Source organism: Caloenas nicobarica, chromosome 37, assembly GCF_036013445.1.
Source record: "Caloenas nicobarica isolate bCalNic1 chromosome 37, bCalNic1.hap1, whole genome shotgun sequence".
NCBI classification, from domain to species: domain Eukaryota; kingdom Metazoa; phylum Chordata; class Aves; order Columbiformes; family Columbidae; genus Caloenas; species Caloenas nicobarica.
In genome coordinates this window covers 118,834-136,408 of record NC_088281.1, presented here as the reverse complement: position 1 = coordinate 136,408, position 17,575 = coordinate 118,834, and the positions used below count along the sequence as shown (strand labels likewise).

The following is a 17,575-nucleotide window of genomic DNA, read 5'->3' as shown; positions in this document are numbered from 1 at the left end:
GTCCCCCCGGTCCCAGTTTGGGGTCCCCCCGGTCCCAGTTTGCGGTCCCTCCGCTCCCAGTCCGGTCCCCCCGGTCCCAGTTTGGGATCCCCCCGGTCCCGATTCGGGTCCGGCCCCTCCCGCTCCACCACCCCGGTCCCAGTCCGGTCCCCCCGGTCCCAGTTCGCGGTCCCTCCGCTCCCGGTTCGAGCCCCCGCCGCTCCCGCCCGCCCGCTCCATCCCCCGCCCCCCCATCCCATCCCATCCCATCCCCCTCGGGCGCGGTCGGTGCGTCCCGGCAAAAACTTTCCTCCGCCATCCCGGGGCCTTCGTCCCCCTCCTCCTCCTCCTCCTCCTCCTCCGCCTCCTCCTCCTCCTCCTCCGTTAACCCCTGCCCGGCTCCGCGGCTGCAACCGGCGGCTCCGCTCCCGCTCCCGGTGCCGGGGGGTCCCGGGGGGTCCCGGGGGGTCCCGGAGCCGCTGGGAGCGATGGGGGGGCCCGGTCCGGTGCTGCTGGTGCTGCTGGTGGCCGCTGCGCTGGGGTCGGGACCGGCCCCGCCCGGTGAGTCCCGGGAGGGGGTTCCGGGGGGAACCGGGGCGGGGGAGAAGAGGTGGCGGGGGGGTGGTTTGGGGGACACCCCCTATCCGAGGGACCCTTATTTTGGGGGCGGGAGGTCCGGGGGTGGGGACAGCCCAAGGGCTGCGGGAGTTGGGGGGGGGCGGGAGAGAAGAGGTTTTGGGGGGGGGTTGGAGTGGATGGTTTGGGGGACACCCCCTTTCCGAGGGACCCTTGGAAGGGGACTCTTTTGAGGGGTTCCAACGAGGGTCCTTTGGGGAGACCCCTTTTAGGGAAGTAATCTCCGTTGTGCCTCAGTTTCCCCTGAGGTTGCTCCAGGGCGGCCCCATCTACCCCTGCTGCCCCATAACGGGGCGGCCCCATCTACCCCCGCTGCCCCACAACGGGACGGCCTCGTCTACCCCCGCTGCCCCACAACGGGACGGCCTCGTCTACCCCCGCTGCCCCACAACGGGACGGCCCCGTCTACCCCCACTGCGCCATACCGGGGCTTGACCCCCCTCAGCAGGGAACGGGGCGGGGGTGGGAAATCGCTGTCCCCCCCCCGCCACGGGGCCACCGCCCGTCCCCGCTGTCCCCGCCAGACATCTGGGGCTGGTTATGGCGGGGGGGGCGGTGAGCACGGCCGGGCCCCCCCCGGCCTCCCTCCGGCCCCGTTGCCGTGGGGCAGATGCCGGGGATGCCTGAAGGCTCCCGGGGGAGCGGGAGGGGGCTGTGACCCCCCCACTTCCCTTCCCACGCCCTCGGGGGACCCAGGTGTCCGGGACAGTCTCCCCGCCCCCGCTGTTGGGGGACACGATGAGTCCCCCCGGGGCACTTGGGGGGTGTTTGTGTGGGGCAGCCCCTGGTAGGAGCAGGGGGGCTTGAGGAGAGATGGGGAGTGGGGGTCCTGGGGGGGGTCCCAGGGCTTGGGGGGGTCCCAGAGGTCAGTGGGTGTCCCGGGGGGGTCCCGGGGGCAGTGAGTGTCCCGGGGGGGCGTCCCAGGAGCGGTGGGGGTCACGCTGGGGGTCCCAGAGGTGTTGGGGGGTCCCAGAGGTCAATGAGGGTCCCAAGGGGTCCGGGGGTCCCAGAGGTCAATTGGGGTCCCAGGGGAGTCCCAGGGGTCAGTGTGTGTCCTGGGGGGGTGCTGGGGGTCCCAGGACCGCCCCCCCGACCCCCCGTGTCCCCCCAGCGCTGTCGTTCCTGGAACACCCGTCCAACGTCACCGCGTCGCCCGGGCAGCGCGTGCGGCTGCGCTGCCGCGTGCGGGGCCGCGGGGACCCCCCCGGAGACCCCCCCGGGGACCCCCCCGAGCTGGGCTGGCGGCGGGACGGGCGCCCGCTGGAGGACGCGGACAGTGACCAGGCGCAGGTGCCGCTCGGCGACGACACGTGGGTGGCGACCAGTGAGCTCAGGTGGCCACCGAGCGCGGCACCGCGGCCGTGGACCCCGTCACACCGTCCCGTGTCCCGTCCTGTGTCCCCTGTCCCCGTCACATCGTCCCGTGACCCTGTCCCCGTCACATCGTCCCGTGTCCCCTGTCCCCGTCACACCGTCCAGTGTCCTGTCCCGTGTCCTCCTGTCCCCATCACATTGTCCCATGTCCCCTGTCCCGTGTTCACATCATCCTGTGTCCTCCTGTCCCTGTCACATTGTCCTGTGTCCTGTCCCGTGTCCTCCTGTCCCCGTCACATCGTCCCATGTCCTTCTGTCCCCATCACATCGTCCTGTGTCCTCCTGTCCCCGTCCCATCGTCCTGTGTCCTCTCCCATGTCCTCCTGTGCCCGTCACATTGTCCTGTGTCCTCCTCTCCTGTGTCACATCGTCCTGTGTCCCCTGTCCCTGTCACATCATCCTGTGTCCTCCTGTCCCGTGGATGCTGGGTGCTACCAGTGCTCTGTGTGCCCATGTCCCCTCAATGTCCCCGTGTCCCCAGCATCCCGTCGGTGCAGCGGGACGATGCCGGTCGGTACCAGTGCTCTGTGTCCCCATGTCCCCTCAATGTCCCCGTGTCCCCAGCATCCCGTCGGTGCAGCGGGACGATGCCGGTCGGTACCAGTGCTGGGCGCGCGTGGGCTCCACTCGTCTCCTCTCCACTGAGGCGCTCCTGGAGCTGGCGGGTGAGCGGCAGCACCCACGGGTGGGGGGCACCCCGGAGTCCCCCGCCATGAAACAGCACCCACGGGTGGGAGGCACCCCGGAGTCCCCCCCCACGAAACAGCACCCATGGGTGGGGGGCACTCCGGAGTCCTCCCTGGTGACACATCACCCATGGGTGGGGGTCACCCCGGCCCCCCTGACCCGTCCGTGTCCCCAGGGCTGGGGTCACCCCGAGCCCCCCCCAACCCGTCCGTGTCCCCAGGGTGGGGTCACCCCGAGCCCCCCCTGACCCGTCCGTGTCCCCAGGGCTGAGGTCACCCCGAGCCCCCCCTGACCCGTCCGTGTCCCCAGGGTTGGGTCACCCTGAGCCCCCCTGACCCGTCCGTGTCCCCAGGGTGGGGGTCACCCCGGCCCCCCTGACCCGTCCGTGTCCCCAGGGTTGGGTCACCCTGAGCCCCCCTGACCCGTCCGTGTCCCCAGGGTGGGGTCACCCCGAGCCCCCGCTGACCCGTCCGTGTCCCCAGGGTGGGGTCACCCCGAGCCCCCCCTGACCCGTCCGTGTCCCCAGGGCTGCCGCAGTTCCTGGAGGAGCCGCAGGACGTGCGCGTGGGGGTGGGCGCCCCATTCAACCTGAGCTGTGGGGCGCGGGGCCCCCCCGAGCCCGTGCGGCTGCGCTGGCTGCAGGACGGGACCCCCCTCAACTCCCTGCGGGACCCCCTGGGCAGCTCCCCCTCCATGCTGCTGGTCCCGGGTGAGGGGACAGCGGGGACATTGGGGGGTATTGGGGACATTGGGGGCAGTGGGGATATTGGGGACATTGGGGGCAATGGGGACATTGGGGGACATTTGGAGTATTGGGGCCATTGGGGGCAATGGGGCTATTGGGGGTATTGGTGGCGATAGGGGCTGGAGGATATTGGGGACATTGCAGGGATGGGGACATTGGGGGCTATTTGGGGAAATGGGGGGCGATGGGAACATTGGGGGGCAATGGGGACATTAAGGACAATGGGGACATTGGGGGGCTGGGGGGCAATGGGGACATTGGGGGTATTGGGGGACATTGGGGGGCAATAGGGGCTGGAGGACATTGGGGACATTGGGGGGCACTGGGGAGTCTAGAGGGGTGATGGGGACATTATGGGGCAATGGGGACATTAAGGACAATGGGGACATTGCGGGGCAATGGGGACATTGGGGGACTGGGGGGACCCCAGGACCCCCAACCCCCTCCGTCCCCCCGTGCCCCCCAAGCCCCCCAAGCCCCCAAACCCCCCGTGCCTCCCTGACCCCCCAACCCCCGTGCCCCCCAGGCCTGACCCACAGCAGCTCGTTCTCCTGTGAAGCTCACAACGCCCGCGGTGTCACCACCTCCCGCTCCGCCACGGTCACCGGTGAGCGGGGGACACGGGGGGCGGGGGGTCCCCCACTCGCCCCCACTCACCCCCGTGTCCCCTCTGCCCCCCAGTGGTGCCGCAGCCCCCCCGGAACCTGGAGATGGTGGGGAGGGGGCAGAACTGGCTGGAGGTGACGTGGGAGCCGGGGGACAGTGGGGACAGTCCCCTGAGACACTGCACGGTGCAGGTACGGGGACATTGGGGACATGGGGACACTGGGGACATGGGGACACTGGGGGACATGGGGACAGTCCCCTGAGACACTGCACGGTGCAGGTACGGGGACACTGGGGACATTGGGGACATGGGGACACTGGGGACATGGGGACACTGGGGGACATGGGGACAGTCCCCTGAGACACTGCACGGTGCAGGTACGGGGACACTGGGGACACTGGGGACATGGGGACACTGGGGGACATGGGGACAGTCCCCTGAGACACTGCACGGTGCAGGTACGGGGACACTGGGGACATTGGGGACATGGGGACACTGGGGGACATGGGGACAGTCCCCTGAGACACTGCACGGTGCAGGTACGGGGACATTGGGGACATGGGGACACTGGGGACATGGGGACACTGGGGGACATGGGGACAGTCCCCTGAGACACTGCACGGTGCAGGTACCGGGACACTGGGGAGATTGGGACAGTGGGGGACATGGGGACATTGGGGGACATGGGGACAGTCCCCTGAGACACTGCACGGTGCAGGTACGGGGACATTGGGGACATGGGGACACTGGGGACATGGGGACACTGGGGGACATGGGGACAGTCCCCTGAGACACTGCACGGTGCAGGTACGGGGACACTGGGGGAACATGGGGGGTATAGGGGGACATGTCCCCATGTGGGGGTCAGGGTGTCCCCAAGGCCAGGGTGTCCCCATGGGGGGGTCAGGGTGTCCCCAAGGCCGGGACATCCCCAAGGTCACTGTGTCCCCAAGGTCAGGGTGTCCCCAAGGCCGGGATGTCCGCAAGGTCATGGTGTCCCCAAGGTCAGGGTGTCCCCAAGGCTGGGATGTCCCCAAGGTCAGAGTGTCCCCATGGGGGGGTCAGGGTGTCCCCAAGGCCGGGATGTCCCCAAGGTCATGGTGTCCCCAAGGTCAGGGTGTCCCCAAGGCTGGGATGTCCCCAAGGCCAGGGTGTCCCCATGGGGGGGTCAGCGTGTCCCCAAGGCCGGGACATCCCCAAGGTCAGGGTGTCCCCAAGGTCAGGGTGTCCCCAAAGCCTGGATGTCCCCAAGGTCAGGGTGTCCCCAAGGTCAGGGCGTCCCCATGGGGGGGTCAGGGTGTCCCCAAGGCCGGGATGTCCCCTAGGTCAGGGTGTCCCCAAGGTCAGGGTGTCCCCAAGGCCGGGATGTCCCCAAGGTCAGGGTGTCCCCGTGCAGGGGTCAGGGTGTCCCCAAGGCCGGGATGTCCCCAAGGTCAGGGTGTCCCCAAGGTCAGGGTGTCCCCAAAGCCTGGATGTCCCCAAGGTCAGGGTGTCCCCAAGGTCAGGGTGTCCCCATGGCAGGGTCAGGGTGTCCCCAAGGCCGTGTCCCCGTGTCCCCGCAGGCGGTGGCCGCTGACCAGGACCTGCGCAGCGTCCCCGCGGGGGGGCTGTACAACCGCGTGCTGCCCGTGCCCCCCCACGGCCACCGCATCGAGGGGCTGCGCCCCTTCGCCACCCACCGCGTGCGCGTGTCCTGCCGGGCCCCCCAGGGCACCTCCCCGTGGTCACCCTGGGTCCCCATGGCCACCGCCGAGGGGGGTGAGCGGGGGCCCCATGGGGCTGGGGGGGCGTGTGGGGCTGGGGGGTCCCCGTGGGGCTGGGGGGTCCCTGTGGGGCTGGGGGGTCTGAGTGGGGCTGGGGGGTCCCCATGGGGCTGGGGGGGAGGGGTCTGGATATGGGGGTCCCCGTGGGGCTGGGGGTGCTGGGGAGGGGGGGGATCTAGATGTGGGGGTTTCATTTGGGACTATGGGGCTGGGGGGGTGGGTGTGGGGTTCCCATGGGGCTGGGATCCCCATGGGAGGGGGATCCAGGCCCCCGGACGCCTGGGTCCCCCCCTGACCCCCCTGTTCCCCCCCAGCGCCGGGGTCCCCCCCCGAGAACGTGACGGTGCAGCGGGAGGGGGATCGGGCCCACGTGCGCTGGGGGGCGCCCCGGGGACCCCAAAACGGGCTGATCCGGGGCTACCGGCTGGGCTACCGGGGGGGCCACAGCCCCGAGGTGGGATCCCCCCTGCACCCCCTGCACCCCATTGCACCCCCTGCACCCCCCTGCACCCCATTGTACCCCATTGTACCCCCCTGCACCCCATTGTACCCCATTGTACCCCCTGCACCCCATTGCACCCCCTGCACCCCATTGTACCCCATTGCACCCCCTGCACCCCCTGCACCCCCTGCACCCCATTGCACCCCCCTGCACCCCATTGTACCCCCTGCACCCCATTGCACCCCATTGTAGCCCCTGCACCCCCTGCACCCCATTGCACCCCATTGCACCCCATTGTACCCCATTGCACCCCCTGCACCCCCTGCACCCCATTGCACCCCATTGCACCCCATTGTACCCCATTGCACCCCCTGCACCCCATTGCACCCCATTGCACCCCATTGCACCCCATTGTACCCCATTGCACCCCCTGCACCCCATTGCACCCCATTGTACCCCATTGCACCCCCTGCACCCCATTGCATCCCATTGTACTCTCTCCACCCCATTGCACCCTCTGCACCCCATTCCCCCCCCATCCCCATTTCCCCCCCATGTCCCCATTTCTCCCCCGTGTCCCCATTTCCCCCTGTGTCCCCATTCCCCCCCCATGTCCCCATTTCTCCCCCGTGTCCCCATTTCCCCCCATGTCCCCATTTCTCCCCCGTGTCCCCATTTCCCCCTGTGTCCCCATTCCCCCCCCGTGTCTCCATTCCCCCCCCGTGTCCCCATTCCCCCCCCGTCCCCATTTCCCCCCGTGTCCCCATTCCCCCCCCATGTCCCCATTTCTCCCCCGTGTCCCCATTTCCCCCCATGTCCCCATTTCCCCCCCATCCCCATTTCCCCCCCATGTCCCCATTTCCCCCCCCATCCCCATTTCCCCCCGTGTCCCCATTTCCCCGCCATGTCCCCATTTCCCCCCCCGTCCCCATTCCCCCCCCATGTCCCCATTTCTCCCCCGTGTCCCCATTTCCCCCCGTGTCCCATCTGTCCCCGTGTCCCCAGGTGGTGCTGGACGTGGGGCTGGCGCTGGAGGCCACCCTGGACCTGTCCCCGTCCCCCGGGGGTCTCTGGGTGCGTGTGGCCCCCTACACCGGGGGGGGGGACGGGCCCTGGAGCCCCCCGGTGCTGCTGCCGCCCCGTGAGTCACTGCGGGGCTGTCACCCCGTGTCCCGTCTCCCCAATGTCCCCATCACCCCGTGTCCCCGTCACCCCAATGTCCCTGTCCCCATCGCCCCCATGTCCCTGTCACCCTGTGTCCCCATCACCCCCCTGTCCCCATCACCCCCATGTCCCTGTCCCCATCGCCCCAATGTCCCCGTCACCCCGTGTCCCCATCACCCCAATGTCCCCAGCACCCCCATGTCCCTGTCACTCCAATGTCCCCAGCACCCCAATATCCCCGTCACCCCTGTGTCCCTGTCACCCCCATGTCCTTGTCCCCATCACCCCGTGTCCCCACCAGCCCACCCCCTTGTCCCCAACATCCACCCCCTTTTGTCCCCTTGTCCCCCTGACGTCCCCAATGTCCCCACAGCTGGAGAGACCCCCCTGGAGACGCAGCCGGGTGAGACTGGAGGGGACGGGGGGACAGGGGGACGGGGGGGACAGACGGGACAGGGGGACAGGGGGACAGGGAGGACAGAGGGGACAGGGGGGACAGGGGAGATGGGGGAGACGGGGGGACAAAGGGGACAGGGGGCGGGAGGGGACAGGGGGTGTCCCCAGCGGTGTCCCCAGTGTCCCTTGACCATGTCCCCAGAGGTGTCCCCGGTGTCCCCAGGGGTGTCTCCAGTGTCCCTGGTGTCCCCAGGGGTGTCCTCCGTGTCCCCAGGGGTGTCCCCGGTGTCCCCTGACCATGTTCCCAGGGGTGTCCCAGTGTCCCCGGTGTCCCTGGTGTCCCCAGGGGTGCCCCCTGACCATGTCCCCAGGGGTGTCCCCCGTGTCCCCAGGGGTGTCCTGGTGTCCCCGGTGTCCCCTGACCGCGTCCCCGGTGTCCCCGCGTCCCCGGTGTCCCCGCAGTGGTGGCGGCAGCGGCGCTGTCCCCAGGGTGGTGGGTGGCCGTGGTGGCCCTGGCCGCGGTGGCCGCGCTGGCGCTGGCGCTGGGGGTGGCGGCCGCGCGGCGGCGGCGGAAGGAGACGCGGTTCGGGTGAGCGGTGGGACCCCGGTGTCCCCCCCTCAGTGTCCCCATGGTGTCCCCGTCCCCTCCCCATGTCCCTGTCCCCTCAGTGTCCCTGTCCCCCACTGTGTCCCCCAGGGTGTCCCTGTCCCCCTCTCATTGTCCCTGTCCCCAGGGAGGTGTCCCTGTCCCCATGGTGTCCCCGTCCCCATGGTGTCCCCACGCTGTCCCTGTCCCTGTCCCCACGCTGTCCCTGTCCCCACGTGTCCCCACGCTGTCCCTGTCCCTGTCCCCACACTGTCCCTGTCCCCATGCTGTCCCTGTCCCCAGGGAGGTGTCCCTGTCCCCACGGTGTCCCCGCACTGTCCCTGTCCCCACATTGTCCCCACGCTGTCCCTGTACCTGTCCCCACACTGTCCCTGTCCCCACGTGTCCCCACGCTGTCCCTGTCCCTGTCCCCACGCTGTCCCTATCCCCAGGAAGGTGTCCCCGTCCCCATGGTGTCCCCATGCTGTCCCTGTCCCTGTCCCCACACTGTCCCTGTCCCCAGGGAGGTGTCCCCATCCCCACGGTGTCCCCATGCTGTCCCTGTCCCCAGGGAGGTGTCCCTGTCCCCACGGTGTCCCCACGCTGTCCCTGTCCCCAGGAAGGTGTCCCCGTCCCCACGGTGTCCCCACGCTGTCCCTGTCCCCAGGAAGGTGTCCCTGTCCCCACGGTGTCCCCACGCTGTCCCTGTCCCCAGGGAGGTGTCCCCGTCCCCACGGTGTCCCCACGCTGTCCCTGTCCCCAGGGAGGTGTCCCCATCCCCACGGTGTCCCCACGCTGTCCCTGTCCCCAGGGAGGTGTCCCTGTCCCCACGGTGTCCCCACGCTGTCCCTGTCCCCAGGGAGGTGTCCCCGTCCCCACGGTGTCCCCACGCTGTCCCTGTCCCCGGGGAGGTGTCCCTGTCCCCACGGTGTCCCCACGCTGTCCCTGTCCCCAGGGAGGTGTCCCTGTCCCCACGGTGTCCCCACGCTGTCCCTGTCCCCAGGGAGGTGTCCCTGTCCCCACGGTGTCCCCACGCTGTCCCTGTCCCCAAGGAGGTGTCCCCATCCCCACGGTGTCCCCACGCTGTCCCTGTCCCCAGGGAGGTGTTTGCCCCGCGGGGGGAGCCGGTGGTTCAGTACCGGGTCCGCAGCTCCTACAGCCGCCGCACGGCCCAGGCCACGCGTGAGTGTCCCCAGTGTCCCGTGCCCCCGTGTCCCCAGTGTCCCCGTGTCCCCAGTGTCCCCAGTGTCCTCATGTCCCTGTGTCCCCATGTCCCCCTGCACTCTCCCCGCGTCCCCCATCCCTCTGTCCCCACACCAGTGTCCCCTTGTCCCCCCGCACCCACCCCCGGTGCCACGGTCCTGGGGGTGCCCCGGGGGTGTCCCAGTGACCTGGGGGTGACCCAGTGACCTGGGGGTGACCTGGGGGTGTCCTGGTGACCCAGGGGTGTCCCGGTGCCCCGGGGGTGTCCCAGTGACCTGGGGGTGCCCCAGGGGTGTCCCAGTGACCTGGGGGTGACCTGGTGACCTGGGGGTGACCCGGTGCCCTGGGGGTGACCCAGTGACCCGGGGGTGTCCCAGTGACCCAGGGGTGTCCCGGTGCCCTGGGGGTGCCCCGGGGGTGTCCCGGTGCCCCGGGGGTGACGTGGGAGTGACGCAGTGCCCCGGGGGTGTCCCGGTGCCCTGGGGGTGACCCGGTGACCTGGGGGTGCCCCGGGGGTGTCCCGGTGCCCCGGGGGTGACGTGGGGGTGACGCAGTGCCCCGGGGGTGTCCCGGTGCCCCCCGTCCCCAGTGAACAGCCTGGGGATCAGCGAGGAGCTGAAGGAGAAGCTGCGGGACGTCATGGTGGAGCGGCACCGGGTGGCCCTGGGCAAGACCCTGGGCGAGGGTGCGTGTCCCCCCCTCGGGCTGTCCCCGGTTCGGGGTGTCCCCGGTTCGGGCTGCCCCCCGTTCGGGGTGTCCCCGGTTCGGGGTGTCCCTGGTTCGGGGTGTCCCCCCCTCGGGCTGCCCCCGGTTCGGGGTGCCCCCGGTTCGGGCTGTCCCCGGTTCGGGGTGTCCCCCCCTCGGGCTGCCCCCGGTTCGGGGTGCCCCCGGTTCGGGGTGTCCCCGGTTCGGGGTGTCCCCCCCGTGACCCCCGTGTCCCCAGGCGAGTTCGGCTCGGTCATGGAGGGGCAGCTCAGCCACGACAACGGCGTCCTCAGGGTGGCCGTCAAGACCATGAAGAGTGAGTGTCCGTGTCCCCCGTGAGTGTCCCCCGTGTCAATGAATGTCCCCCATGTCCCCCGTTTCCCCCATGTCCCCTGTGAGTGTCCCGTGTCCCCCGTGAGTGTCCCCTGTGTCCCCTGTGAGTGTCCCCATGTCCCCTGTGTCACCCATGAGTGTCCCGTGTCCCCCATGTCCCCTGTGAGTGTCCCCCGTGTCACCCATGAGTGTCCCGTGTCCCCCATGTCCCCTGTGAGTGTCCCCCGTGTCACCCATGAGTGTCCCCCATGTCACCCATGAGTGTCCCGTGTCCCCCATGTCCCCTGTGAGTGTCCCCCGTGTCCCCCATGTCCCCTGTGAGTGTCCCCCGTGTCACCCATGAGTGTCCCCCATGCCCCCTGTGCCACCCGTGTCCCTGTGTCACCCCTGAGTATTCCCCGTGTCCCCCATGAGTGTCCCCCGTGCCCCCCGTGTCTCCTGTGTCACCCATGAGTGTCCCCCGTGCCCCCTGTGCCACCCGTGTCCCTGTGTCACCCATGAGTGTTCCCCGTGTCCCCCGTGAGTGTCCCCCATGTCCTTCATGTCACCCGTGAGTGTCCCCCATGTCCCCATGTCCCCCCGTGTCCCCCGCATCCCCGTGTCCTCTCTGTCCCCCATGTCCCCCATGTCCCCTCTGTCCCCTCATGTCCCCGTGTCCCCACGTCTGTCCCCAGTGCCCATCTGCTCGCGGGGGGAGCTGGAAAATTTCCTGAGCGAGGCCGTTTGCATGAAGGAGTTTGATCATCCCAACGTCATGCGGCTCATCGGTGAGGGGACAGGGGACAGGGGACATGGGGACAGGGGACAGGGGACAGGGGACAGGGGACATAGGGACAGGGGACAGGGGGACAGGGGGACATGGGGACATGGGGACATGGGGACAGGGGACAGGGGACAGGGGACAGGGGACAGGGGACAGGGGACATAGGGACAGGGGACAGGGGGACAGGGGGACATGGGGACATGGGGACATGGGGACAGGGGACAGGGGACATGGGGACAGGGGACAGGGGACAGCGGACGGGGGACAGGGGACGGGGGACGGGGGACAGGGGACAGGGGACATGGGGAGAGAGGACATGGGACATGGGGACACTGTGGGGACACCCCCAGGAGACAGGAGACACCCCGGGGACATGGGGAGGGGACGGGGACATGGGACACTGTGGGGACACCCCCAGGGGACAGGGGACACCCCGGGAACATGGGGAGGGGACAGGGGGACGTGGGGACGTGGGGAGGGGACAGGGGACAGGGGGACACGGGGACAAGGGGACATGGGACACTGTGGGGACACCCCCAGGGGACAGGGGACACCCCTGGGGACATGGGGACACAGGGAGGGGACAGGGGGACAGGGGACACCCCTGGGGGAATGAGGGGGTCAGGGGTGTCTCTGCAGATTTGGGGTGCGGGGGGGTCGGGGTGCTCAGGGGTGTCCGGGGGGGTCAGGAGTGTGTCTGCAGAGTTGGGGTCCCCCGGGGGGGCTCCCCGCCCCCGTCGTCATCCTGCCCTTCATGAAACACGGCGACCTGCACAGTTTCCTGCTGCACTCGCGACTGGGGGACAGTCCCGTGGTCAGTGGGGGCCGGGGGGCCTGGGGGGGGCTGGGGGTCCCAGGAGGTGGGAGGTGGTCCTGGGTTGGGGGGATTTTGTGGGGTGCATGGGGGGGTGTCCATTGGGGTGACTCCGTGTCCCCCCAGCGCCTTGTGGGGTCCATGGGGGTCCGTGGGGTCCATGGGGTCCATGGGGGTCCATGGGGTTCATGGGGTCCGTGGGGTCCATGGGGGTCCATGGGGGTCCATGGGGTCCATGGGGTTCATGGGGTTCGTGGGGTCCATGGGGGTCCATGGGGGTCCATGGGGTCCATGGGGTTCGTGGGGTTCGTGGGGTCCATGGGGGTCCGTGGGGTCCATGGGGTTCATGGGGTCCGTGGGGTCCGTGGGGTCCATGGGGGTCCATGGGGTCCATGGGGGTTCATGGGGGTTCATGGGGTCCATGGGGTCCATGGGGTCCATGGGGTCCGTGGGGTCCGTGGGGTCCATGGGGGTCCATGGGGTCCATGGGGTCCGTGGGGTCCGTGGGGTCCATGGGGTCCATGGGGGTTCATGGGGGTTCATGGGGTCCATGGGGTCCGTGGGGTCCATGGGGGTCCATGGGGGTCCATGGGGTCCATGGGGTTCATGGGGTCCGTGGGGGTTCATGGGGGTCCATGGGGTCCATGGGGTCCATGGGGGTCCGTGGGGTCCATGGGGTTCATGGGGTCCGTGGGGGTTCATGGGGGTCCATGGGGTCTGTGGGGGTCCATGGGGTCCATGGGGTCCATGGGGTTCGTGGGGTCCGTGGGGGTTCATGGGGGTCCATGGGGTCCATGGGGTCCATGGGGGTCCGTGGGGTCCATGGGGTCCATGGGGGCCCATGTGGATCCATGGGGGTTCACGGGGGTCCCCCAGGCTCTGCCCCCCCAGCGCCTCGTGGGGTTCATGGCCGATATCGCAGCCGGAATGTCCTACTTGAGCCGCAGGAACTTCGTGCACAGGGACCTGGCGGCGCGGAACTGCATGTGGGACACGGGACAGGGACGGGGGGCAGGGGACATGGGACAAGGGACGGGGGACGGGGGACAGGGGACAGGGGACATGGGACAGGGGATGGGGACACGGGACAGGGACAAGGGACATGGGACACGGGACAGGGACGGGGGCCAGGGGACATGGGACAAGGGATGGGGGACGGGGGACAGGGGACATGGGACAGGGGACAAGGGACAGGGGACAGGGGATGGGGACACGGGACAGGGACAGGGGACAGGGGACATGGGACAGGGACAGGGGACATGGGACAGGGGACAAGGGACAGGGGACAGGGGATGGGGACACGGGACAGGGACAGGGGATGGGGACAAGGACAGGGGATGTGGGACAGGGAACAGGGGATGGGGGGACAGGAGGATATGGGGGGACATGGGGACAGGGGGACAAGGGGGATGTGAGAACATGGGTAGACATGGGGACAAGGAGACATGGGGACAGATGGGGGGACATGGGGGGAGATGGGGGACATGTGGACAAGGGGACAAGGGGGTACAGGGGGGACATGGGGTACAGGGGTGACACAGGGACACAGGGACATGGGGGGACCTGGGGACGGGTGGACAAGGGGACATGGGGGACACGGGTGCTGGTGCCGGGGTGACCCGGTGGCCCAGGTGACACTGTCGGTGACACTGTCACACGTCCCCATGGGGGACACGGGTGCTGGTGCCGGGGTGAGCCGGTGGCCCAGGTGACACTGTCGGTGACACTGTCACACGTCCCCATGGGGGACACGGGTGCTGGTGCCGGGGTGACCCGGTGGCCCAGGTGACACTGTCGGTGACACTGTCACACGTCCCCAGGCTGGACGACTCCCTCCGGGTGCTGGTGTCCGACTTCGGGCTGTCGCGCCAGCTGGGGACGGGGGACCGGGGACCCCAGAGCCGCCCGGGGGACACTGGGGACCGGGGTCCCTGGTGCCACCGTGGGGACAGCGGAGACCGGGGCCCCTGGTACCACCAGGGCGGCGCCGCCCCCGTCCCCGTCAAGTGGGTGGCCCTGGAGTCCCTGGCCCGGCGGGTCTACAGCACCAAGAGCGACGTGGTGAGGGACCCCAAAACAGCCCCCAGACCCCCGAGCCCCCAGACCCCGGAGCCCCTACAGCCCAAAACAGCCCCCAGACCCCCGAGCCCCCAGACCCCGGAGCCCCCAAACCCCTGAGATCCCAAACACCTGAGATCCCAAATCCCTGAGCCCCCAGACCCCGGAGCCCCTAAACCCCAAAACAGCCCTCAGACCCCCAAGCCCCCAAACCCCTGAGATCCCAAATCCCTGAGACCCCAAATCCCTGAGACCCCAGACCCCTGAGCCCCCAAACCCCTGAGACCCCAAATCCCTGAGCCCCCAGACCCCGGAGCCCCCAAACCCCTGAGCCCCCAGACCCCGGAGCCCCTAAAGCCCAAAACAGCCCCCAGACCCCTGAGCCCCCAGACCCCGGAGCCCCCAAACCCCTGAGATCCCAAATCCCTGAGCCCCCAGACCCCGGAGCCCCCAAATCCCTGAGCCCCCAGACCCCGGAGCCCCTAAAGCCCAAAACAGCCCCCAGACCCCGGAGCCCCCAAACCCCTGAGACCCCAAACCCCTGAGATCCAAATCCCTGAGCCCCCAGACCCCGGAGCCCCCAAACCCCTGAGACCCCAAACCCCTGAGCCCCCAAACCCCTGAGACCCCAAACACCTGAGACCCCAAATCCCACAGACTCCAAACCCCCAAGTCCCCCAAACCCCTGAGCCCCCCAAACCCCTCAGAACCCCCCCAAAAATCCCCAAACCCCCCAGGACCCCCCTCGAGCTCCCCCAAGCCCCCCTGAACCCTCTCAAACTCCCAGGGGGTCCTGGGGGGGTCCCAGGGGATTATTGGGGGGTCCCAGTGGGTTCTGGGGATCCCAGGGCGTTTTGGGGGGTCCCAGGGGGTTATTGGGGTCCCAGTGGGTTTTGGGTGGTCCCAGGGGGTTATTGGGGTCCCAGTGGGTTTTGGGTGGTCCCAGGGCGTTCTGGGGGTCCCAGTGGGTTCTGGGGGACCCCAGGGGGTTCTAGGGGGTCCCGGGGGTTTTGGGGGGTCCCGGGGTCCCTTCCGCAGGTGACCCCTGCCCCCCAGTGGTCTTTCGGGGTGACCATGTGGGAGATCGCGACGCGGGGCCAGACCCCGTACCCCGGGGTGGAGAACAGCGAGGTGCTGGATTTCCTGAGGAGGGGGCACCGCCTGCGGCCCCCCCCGGGCTGCCCCCCGGGCCTGTGAGTGACGGGACCCCTGAACCCCCGAACCCTGAACCCCTAAACCCCTGAACCCCCCGAACCCCAAACCCCTGAACCTTGAACCCCCTGAACCCCTGAACCCTGAACCCCCCGAACCCCAAACCCCTGAACCCCTAAACCCCTGAACCCCTGAACCTCCCGAACCCCAAACCCCTGAACCCCCAAACCCCTGAACCCCGAACCCTGAACCCCTAAACCCCTGAACCCCCCGAACCCCAAACCCCTGAACCCCTAAACCCCTGAACCCTGAACCCCCCGAACGCCAAACCCCTGAACCCCCAAACCCCTGAACCCCGAACCCTGAACCCCTAAACCCCTGAACCCCCCGAACCCCAAACCCCTGAACCTTGAACTCCCTGAACCCTGAACCCCCCGAACCCCAAACCCCTGAACCCTGAACCCCCAAACCCCTGAACCCCGAACCCTGAACCCCTAAACCCCTGAACCCCCCGGACCCCAAACCCCTGAACCTTGAACCCCCTGAACCCCTGAACCCTGAACCCCCCGAACCCCAAACCCCTGAACACCCAAACCCCTGAACCCTGAACCCCCCAAACCCTGAACCCCTGAACCCTGAACCCCTGAACCCCAAGCCCCTGAACCCTGAACCCCCTGAACCCCTGAACCCCTAAATCCCTGAACCCCCGAACCCCTGAACCCCTAAACCCCCGAACCCTGAACCCCTGAACCCTGAACCCCCCGAACCCCAAACCCCTGAACCCCCAAACCCCTGAACCCCGAACCCCTAAACCCCTGAACCCCCGAACCCCAAACCCCTGAACCTTGAACCCCCTGAACCCTGAACCCCGAACCCTGAACCCTGAACCCCCCGAACCCCAAACCCCTGAACCCCCAAACCCCTGAACCCCGAACCCTGAACCCCTAAACCCCTGAACCCCCCGAACCCCAAACCCCTGAACCTTGAACCCCCTGAACCCTGAACCCCCCGAACCCCAACCCCCTGAACCTTGAACCCCCTGAACCCCCCGAACCCTGAACCCCCAAACCCCTGAACCCCGAACCCTGAACCCCTGAACCCTGAACCCCCTGAACCCCCAAACCCCTGAGCCCCCCCAAACCCCCCCAGTTCCTGACCTCCTGACCCCCCCATTTTTGGGGCCCCCTCCCCATTTGGGGCCCCCCCATTTGCCCCCCAGGTACGAGCTGATGCTGCGCTGCTGGGCCGAGGACCCCCGGGATCGCCCCACGTTCGAGGAGCTGGGGGGGGCCCTGGGGGCTGCCCTGCAGGGGCTGCCCCCCCCCGCGCCCCCCGACCCCCTCTACGTCAACATGGACGAGGGGGGGGCGGCCGGGGGCCCCCCCCCCGCCCTCAAACCGCCCCCCCCGGCGCCCCCCCTGCCCGAGGGGGCTCCCAGGCGTTACGTGCTTTGTCCGCCCCCGCCCGGGGACCCCCCCGAGAGTTGTGACCCCCCCGCGCCCTCTGAGGAGGGGGCTTGAGTGGGGACCCCCCCCCACCAGCTGCATCACTGCCAGGGACCCCCCCCCCCAAGCTCGATGGATTCGGGGTCACCCCCCCCCGAGGTTGGGGACCCCCCCCAGGTATAAGAGCAGAGTGGGGACCCCCCCCCCCAGGTACTGGGACATCCTGGGACCCCCCCCGAGGTTGGGGACCCCCCCCCAGCTATAAGGGCATAGTGGGGACCCCCCCAAAGGGCAGGGACCCCCCCCAGGTACTGGGGTGTCCCAGGGACCCCCCCAAAGGTTGGGACCCCCCCCAGCTATAAGGGCATAGTGGGGACCCCCCCAAAGGGCAGGGACCCCCCCCAGGTACTGGGGTATCCCAGGGACCCCCCCCCAAAGACTGGGACCCCCCCCAGGTACTGGAGCATCGTGCAGACCCCCCCCAAAAAAACTGGGACCCCCCCAAAGGCCAGAACCCCCCCCCGGACCCCCCGTTTCCCCCCCCCCCGCACCCCCCCGCACTTTACGCGGCTTTGGGACCCCGGGGGGGGTGACCCCATGACCCCCCCAAAAAAGCCCCATAAAGCCCCTTGTCCTGCTCGAGACCCGGCGGATTTTTGGGGGGACACGGGGTTCGGGGTTCGGCCAATGGGAGCGCGGCGCTGTCCGCCGGCCAACCAATAG

At 69.3% G+C, this 17,575-nt stretch overlaps 1 protein-coding gene across 1 annotated transcript; it reads left to right on the top strand.

Moving 5' to 3' along the window:
• Positions 1-280: 280 nt before the first annotated feature.
• AXL (AXL receptor tyrosine kinase) lies at positions 281-17,487 on the top strand. Its single transcript, XM_065655134.1, has 20 exons — positions 281-540; positions 1,727-1,949; positions 2,554-2,654; positions 3,203-3,385; positions 3,948-4,028; positions 4,103-4,218; positions 5,591-5,786; positions 6,106-6,245; positions 7,239-7,374; positions 7,771-7,800; positions 8,256-8,382; positions 9,479-9,561; positions 10,172-10,267; positions 10,526-10,603; positions 11,295-11,387; positions 12,073-12,197; positions 13,074-13,183; positions 14,018-14,258; positions 15,312-15,448; positions 16,627-17,487. Exons 1-20 carry the CDS (start codon positions 468-470, stop codon positions 16,925-16,927), a joined length of 2,670 nt encoding a protein of 889 aa, XP_065511206.1. The 5' UTR covers positions 281-467; the 3' UTR covers positions 16,928-17,487.
• Positions 17,488-17,575: the final 88 nt, after the last annotated feature.

What these genes read in the sequence shown, in the direction of transcription:
- AXL (XM_065655134.1), top strand. Translation starts at nt 468, where the DNA reads ATGGGGGGGCCCGGTCCGGTGCTGCTGGTGCTGCTGGTGGCCGCTGCG. An exon ending in GTGGCGACCAGTGAGCTCAG is followed by an intron (nt 1,950 to 2,553) that starts GTGGCCACCGAG and finishes CCGTGTCCCCAG; the next exon opens with CATCCCGTCGGTGCAGCGGG. An exon ending in CTGGCGGCGCGGAACTGCAT is followed by an intron (nt 13,184 to 14,017) that starts GTGGGACACGGG and finishes ACACGTCCCCAG; the next exon opens with GCTGGACGACTCCCTCCGGG.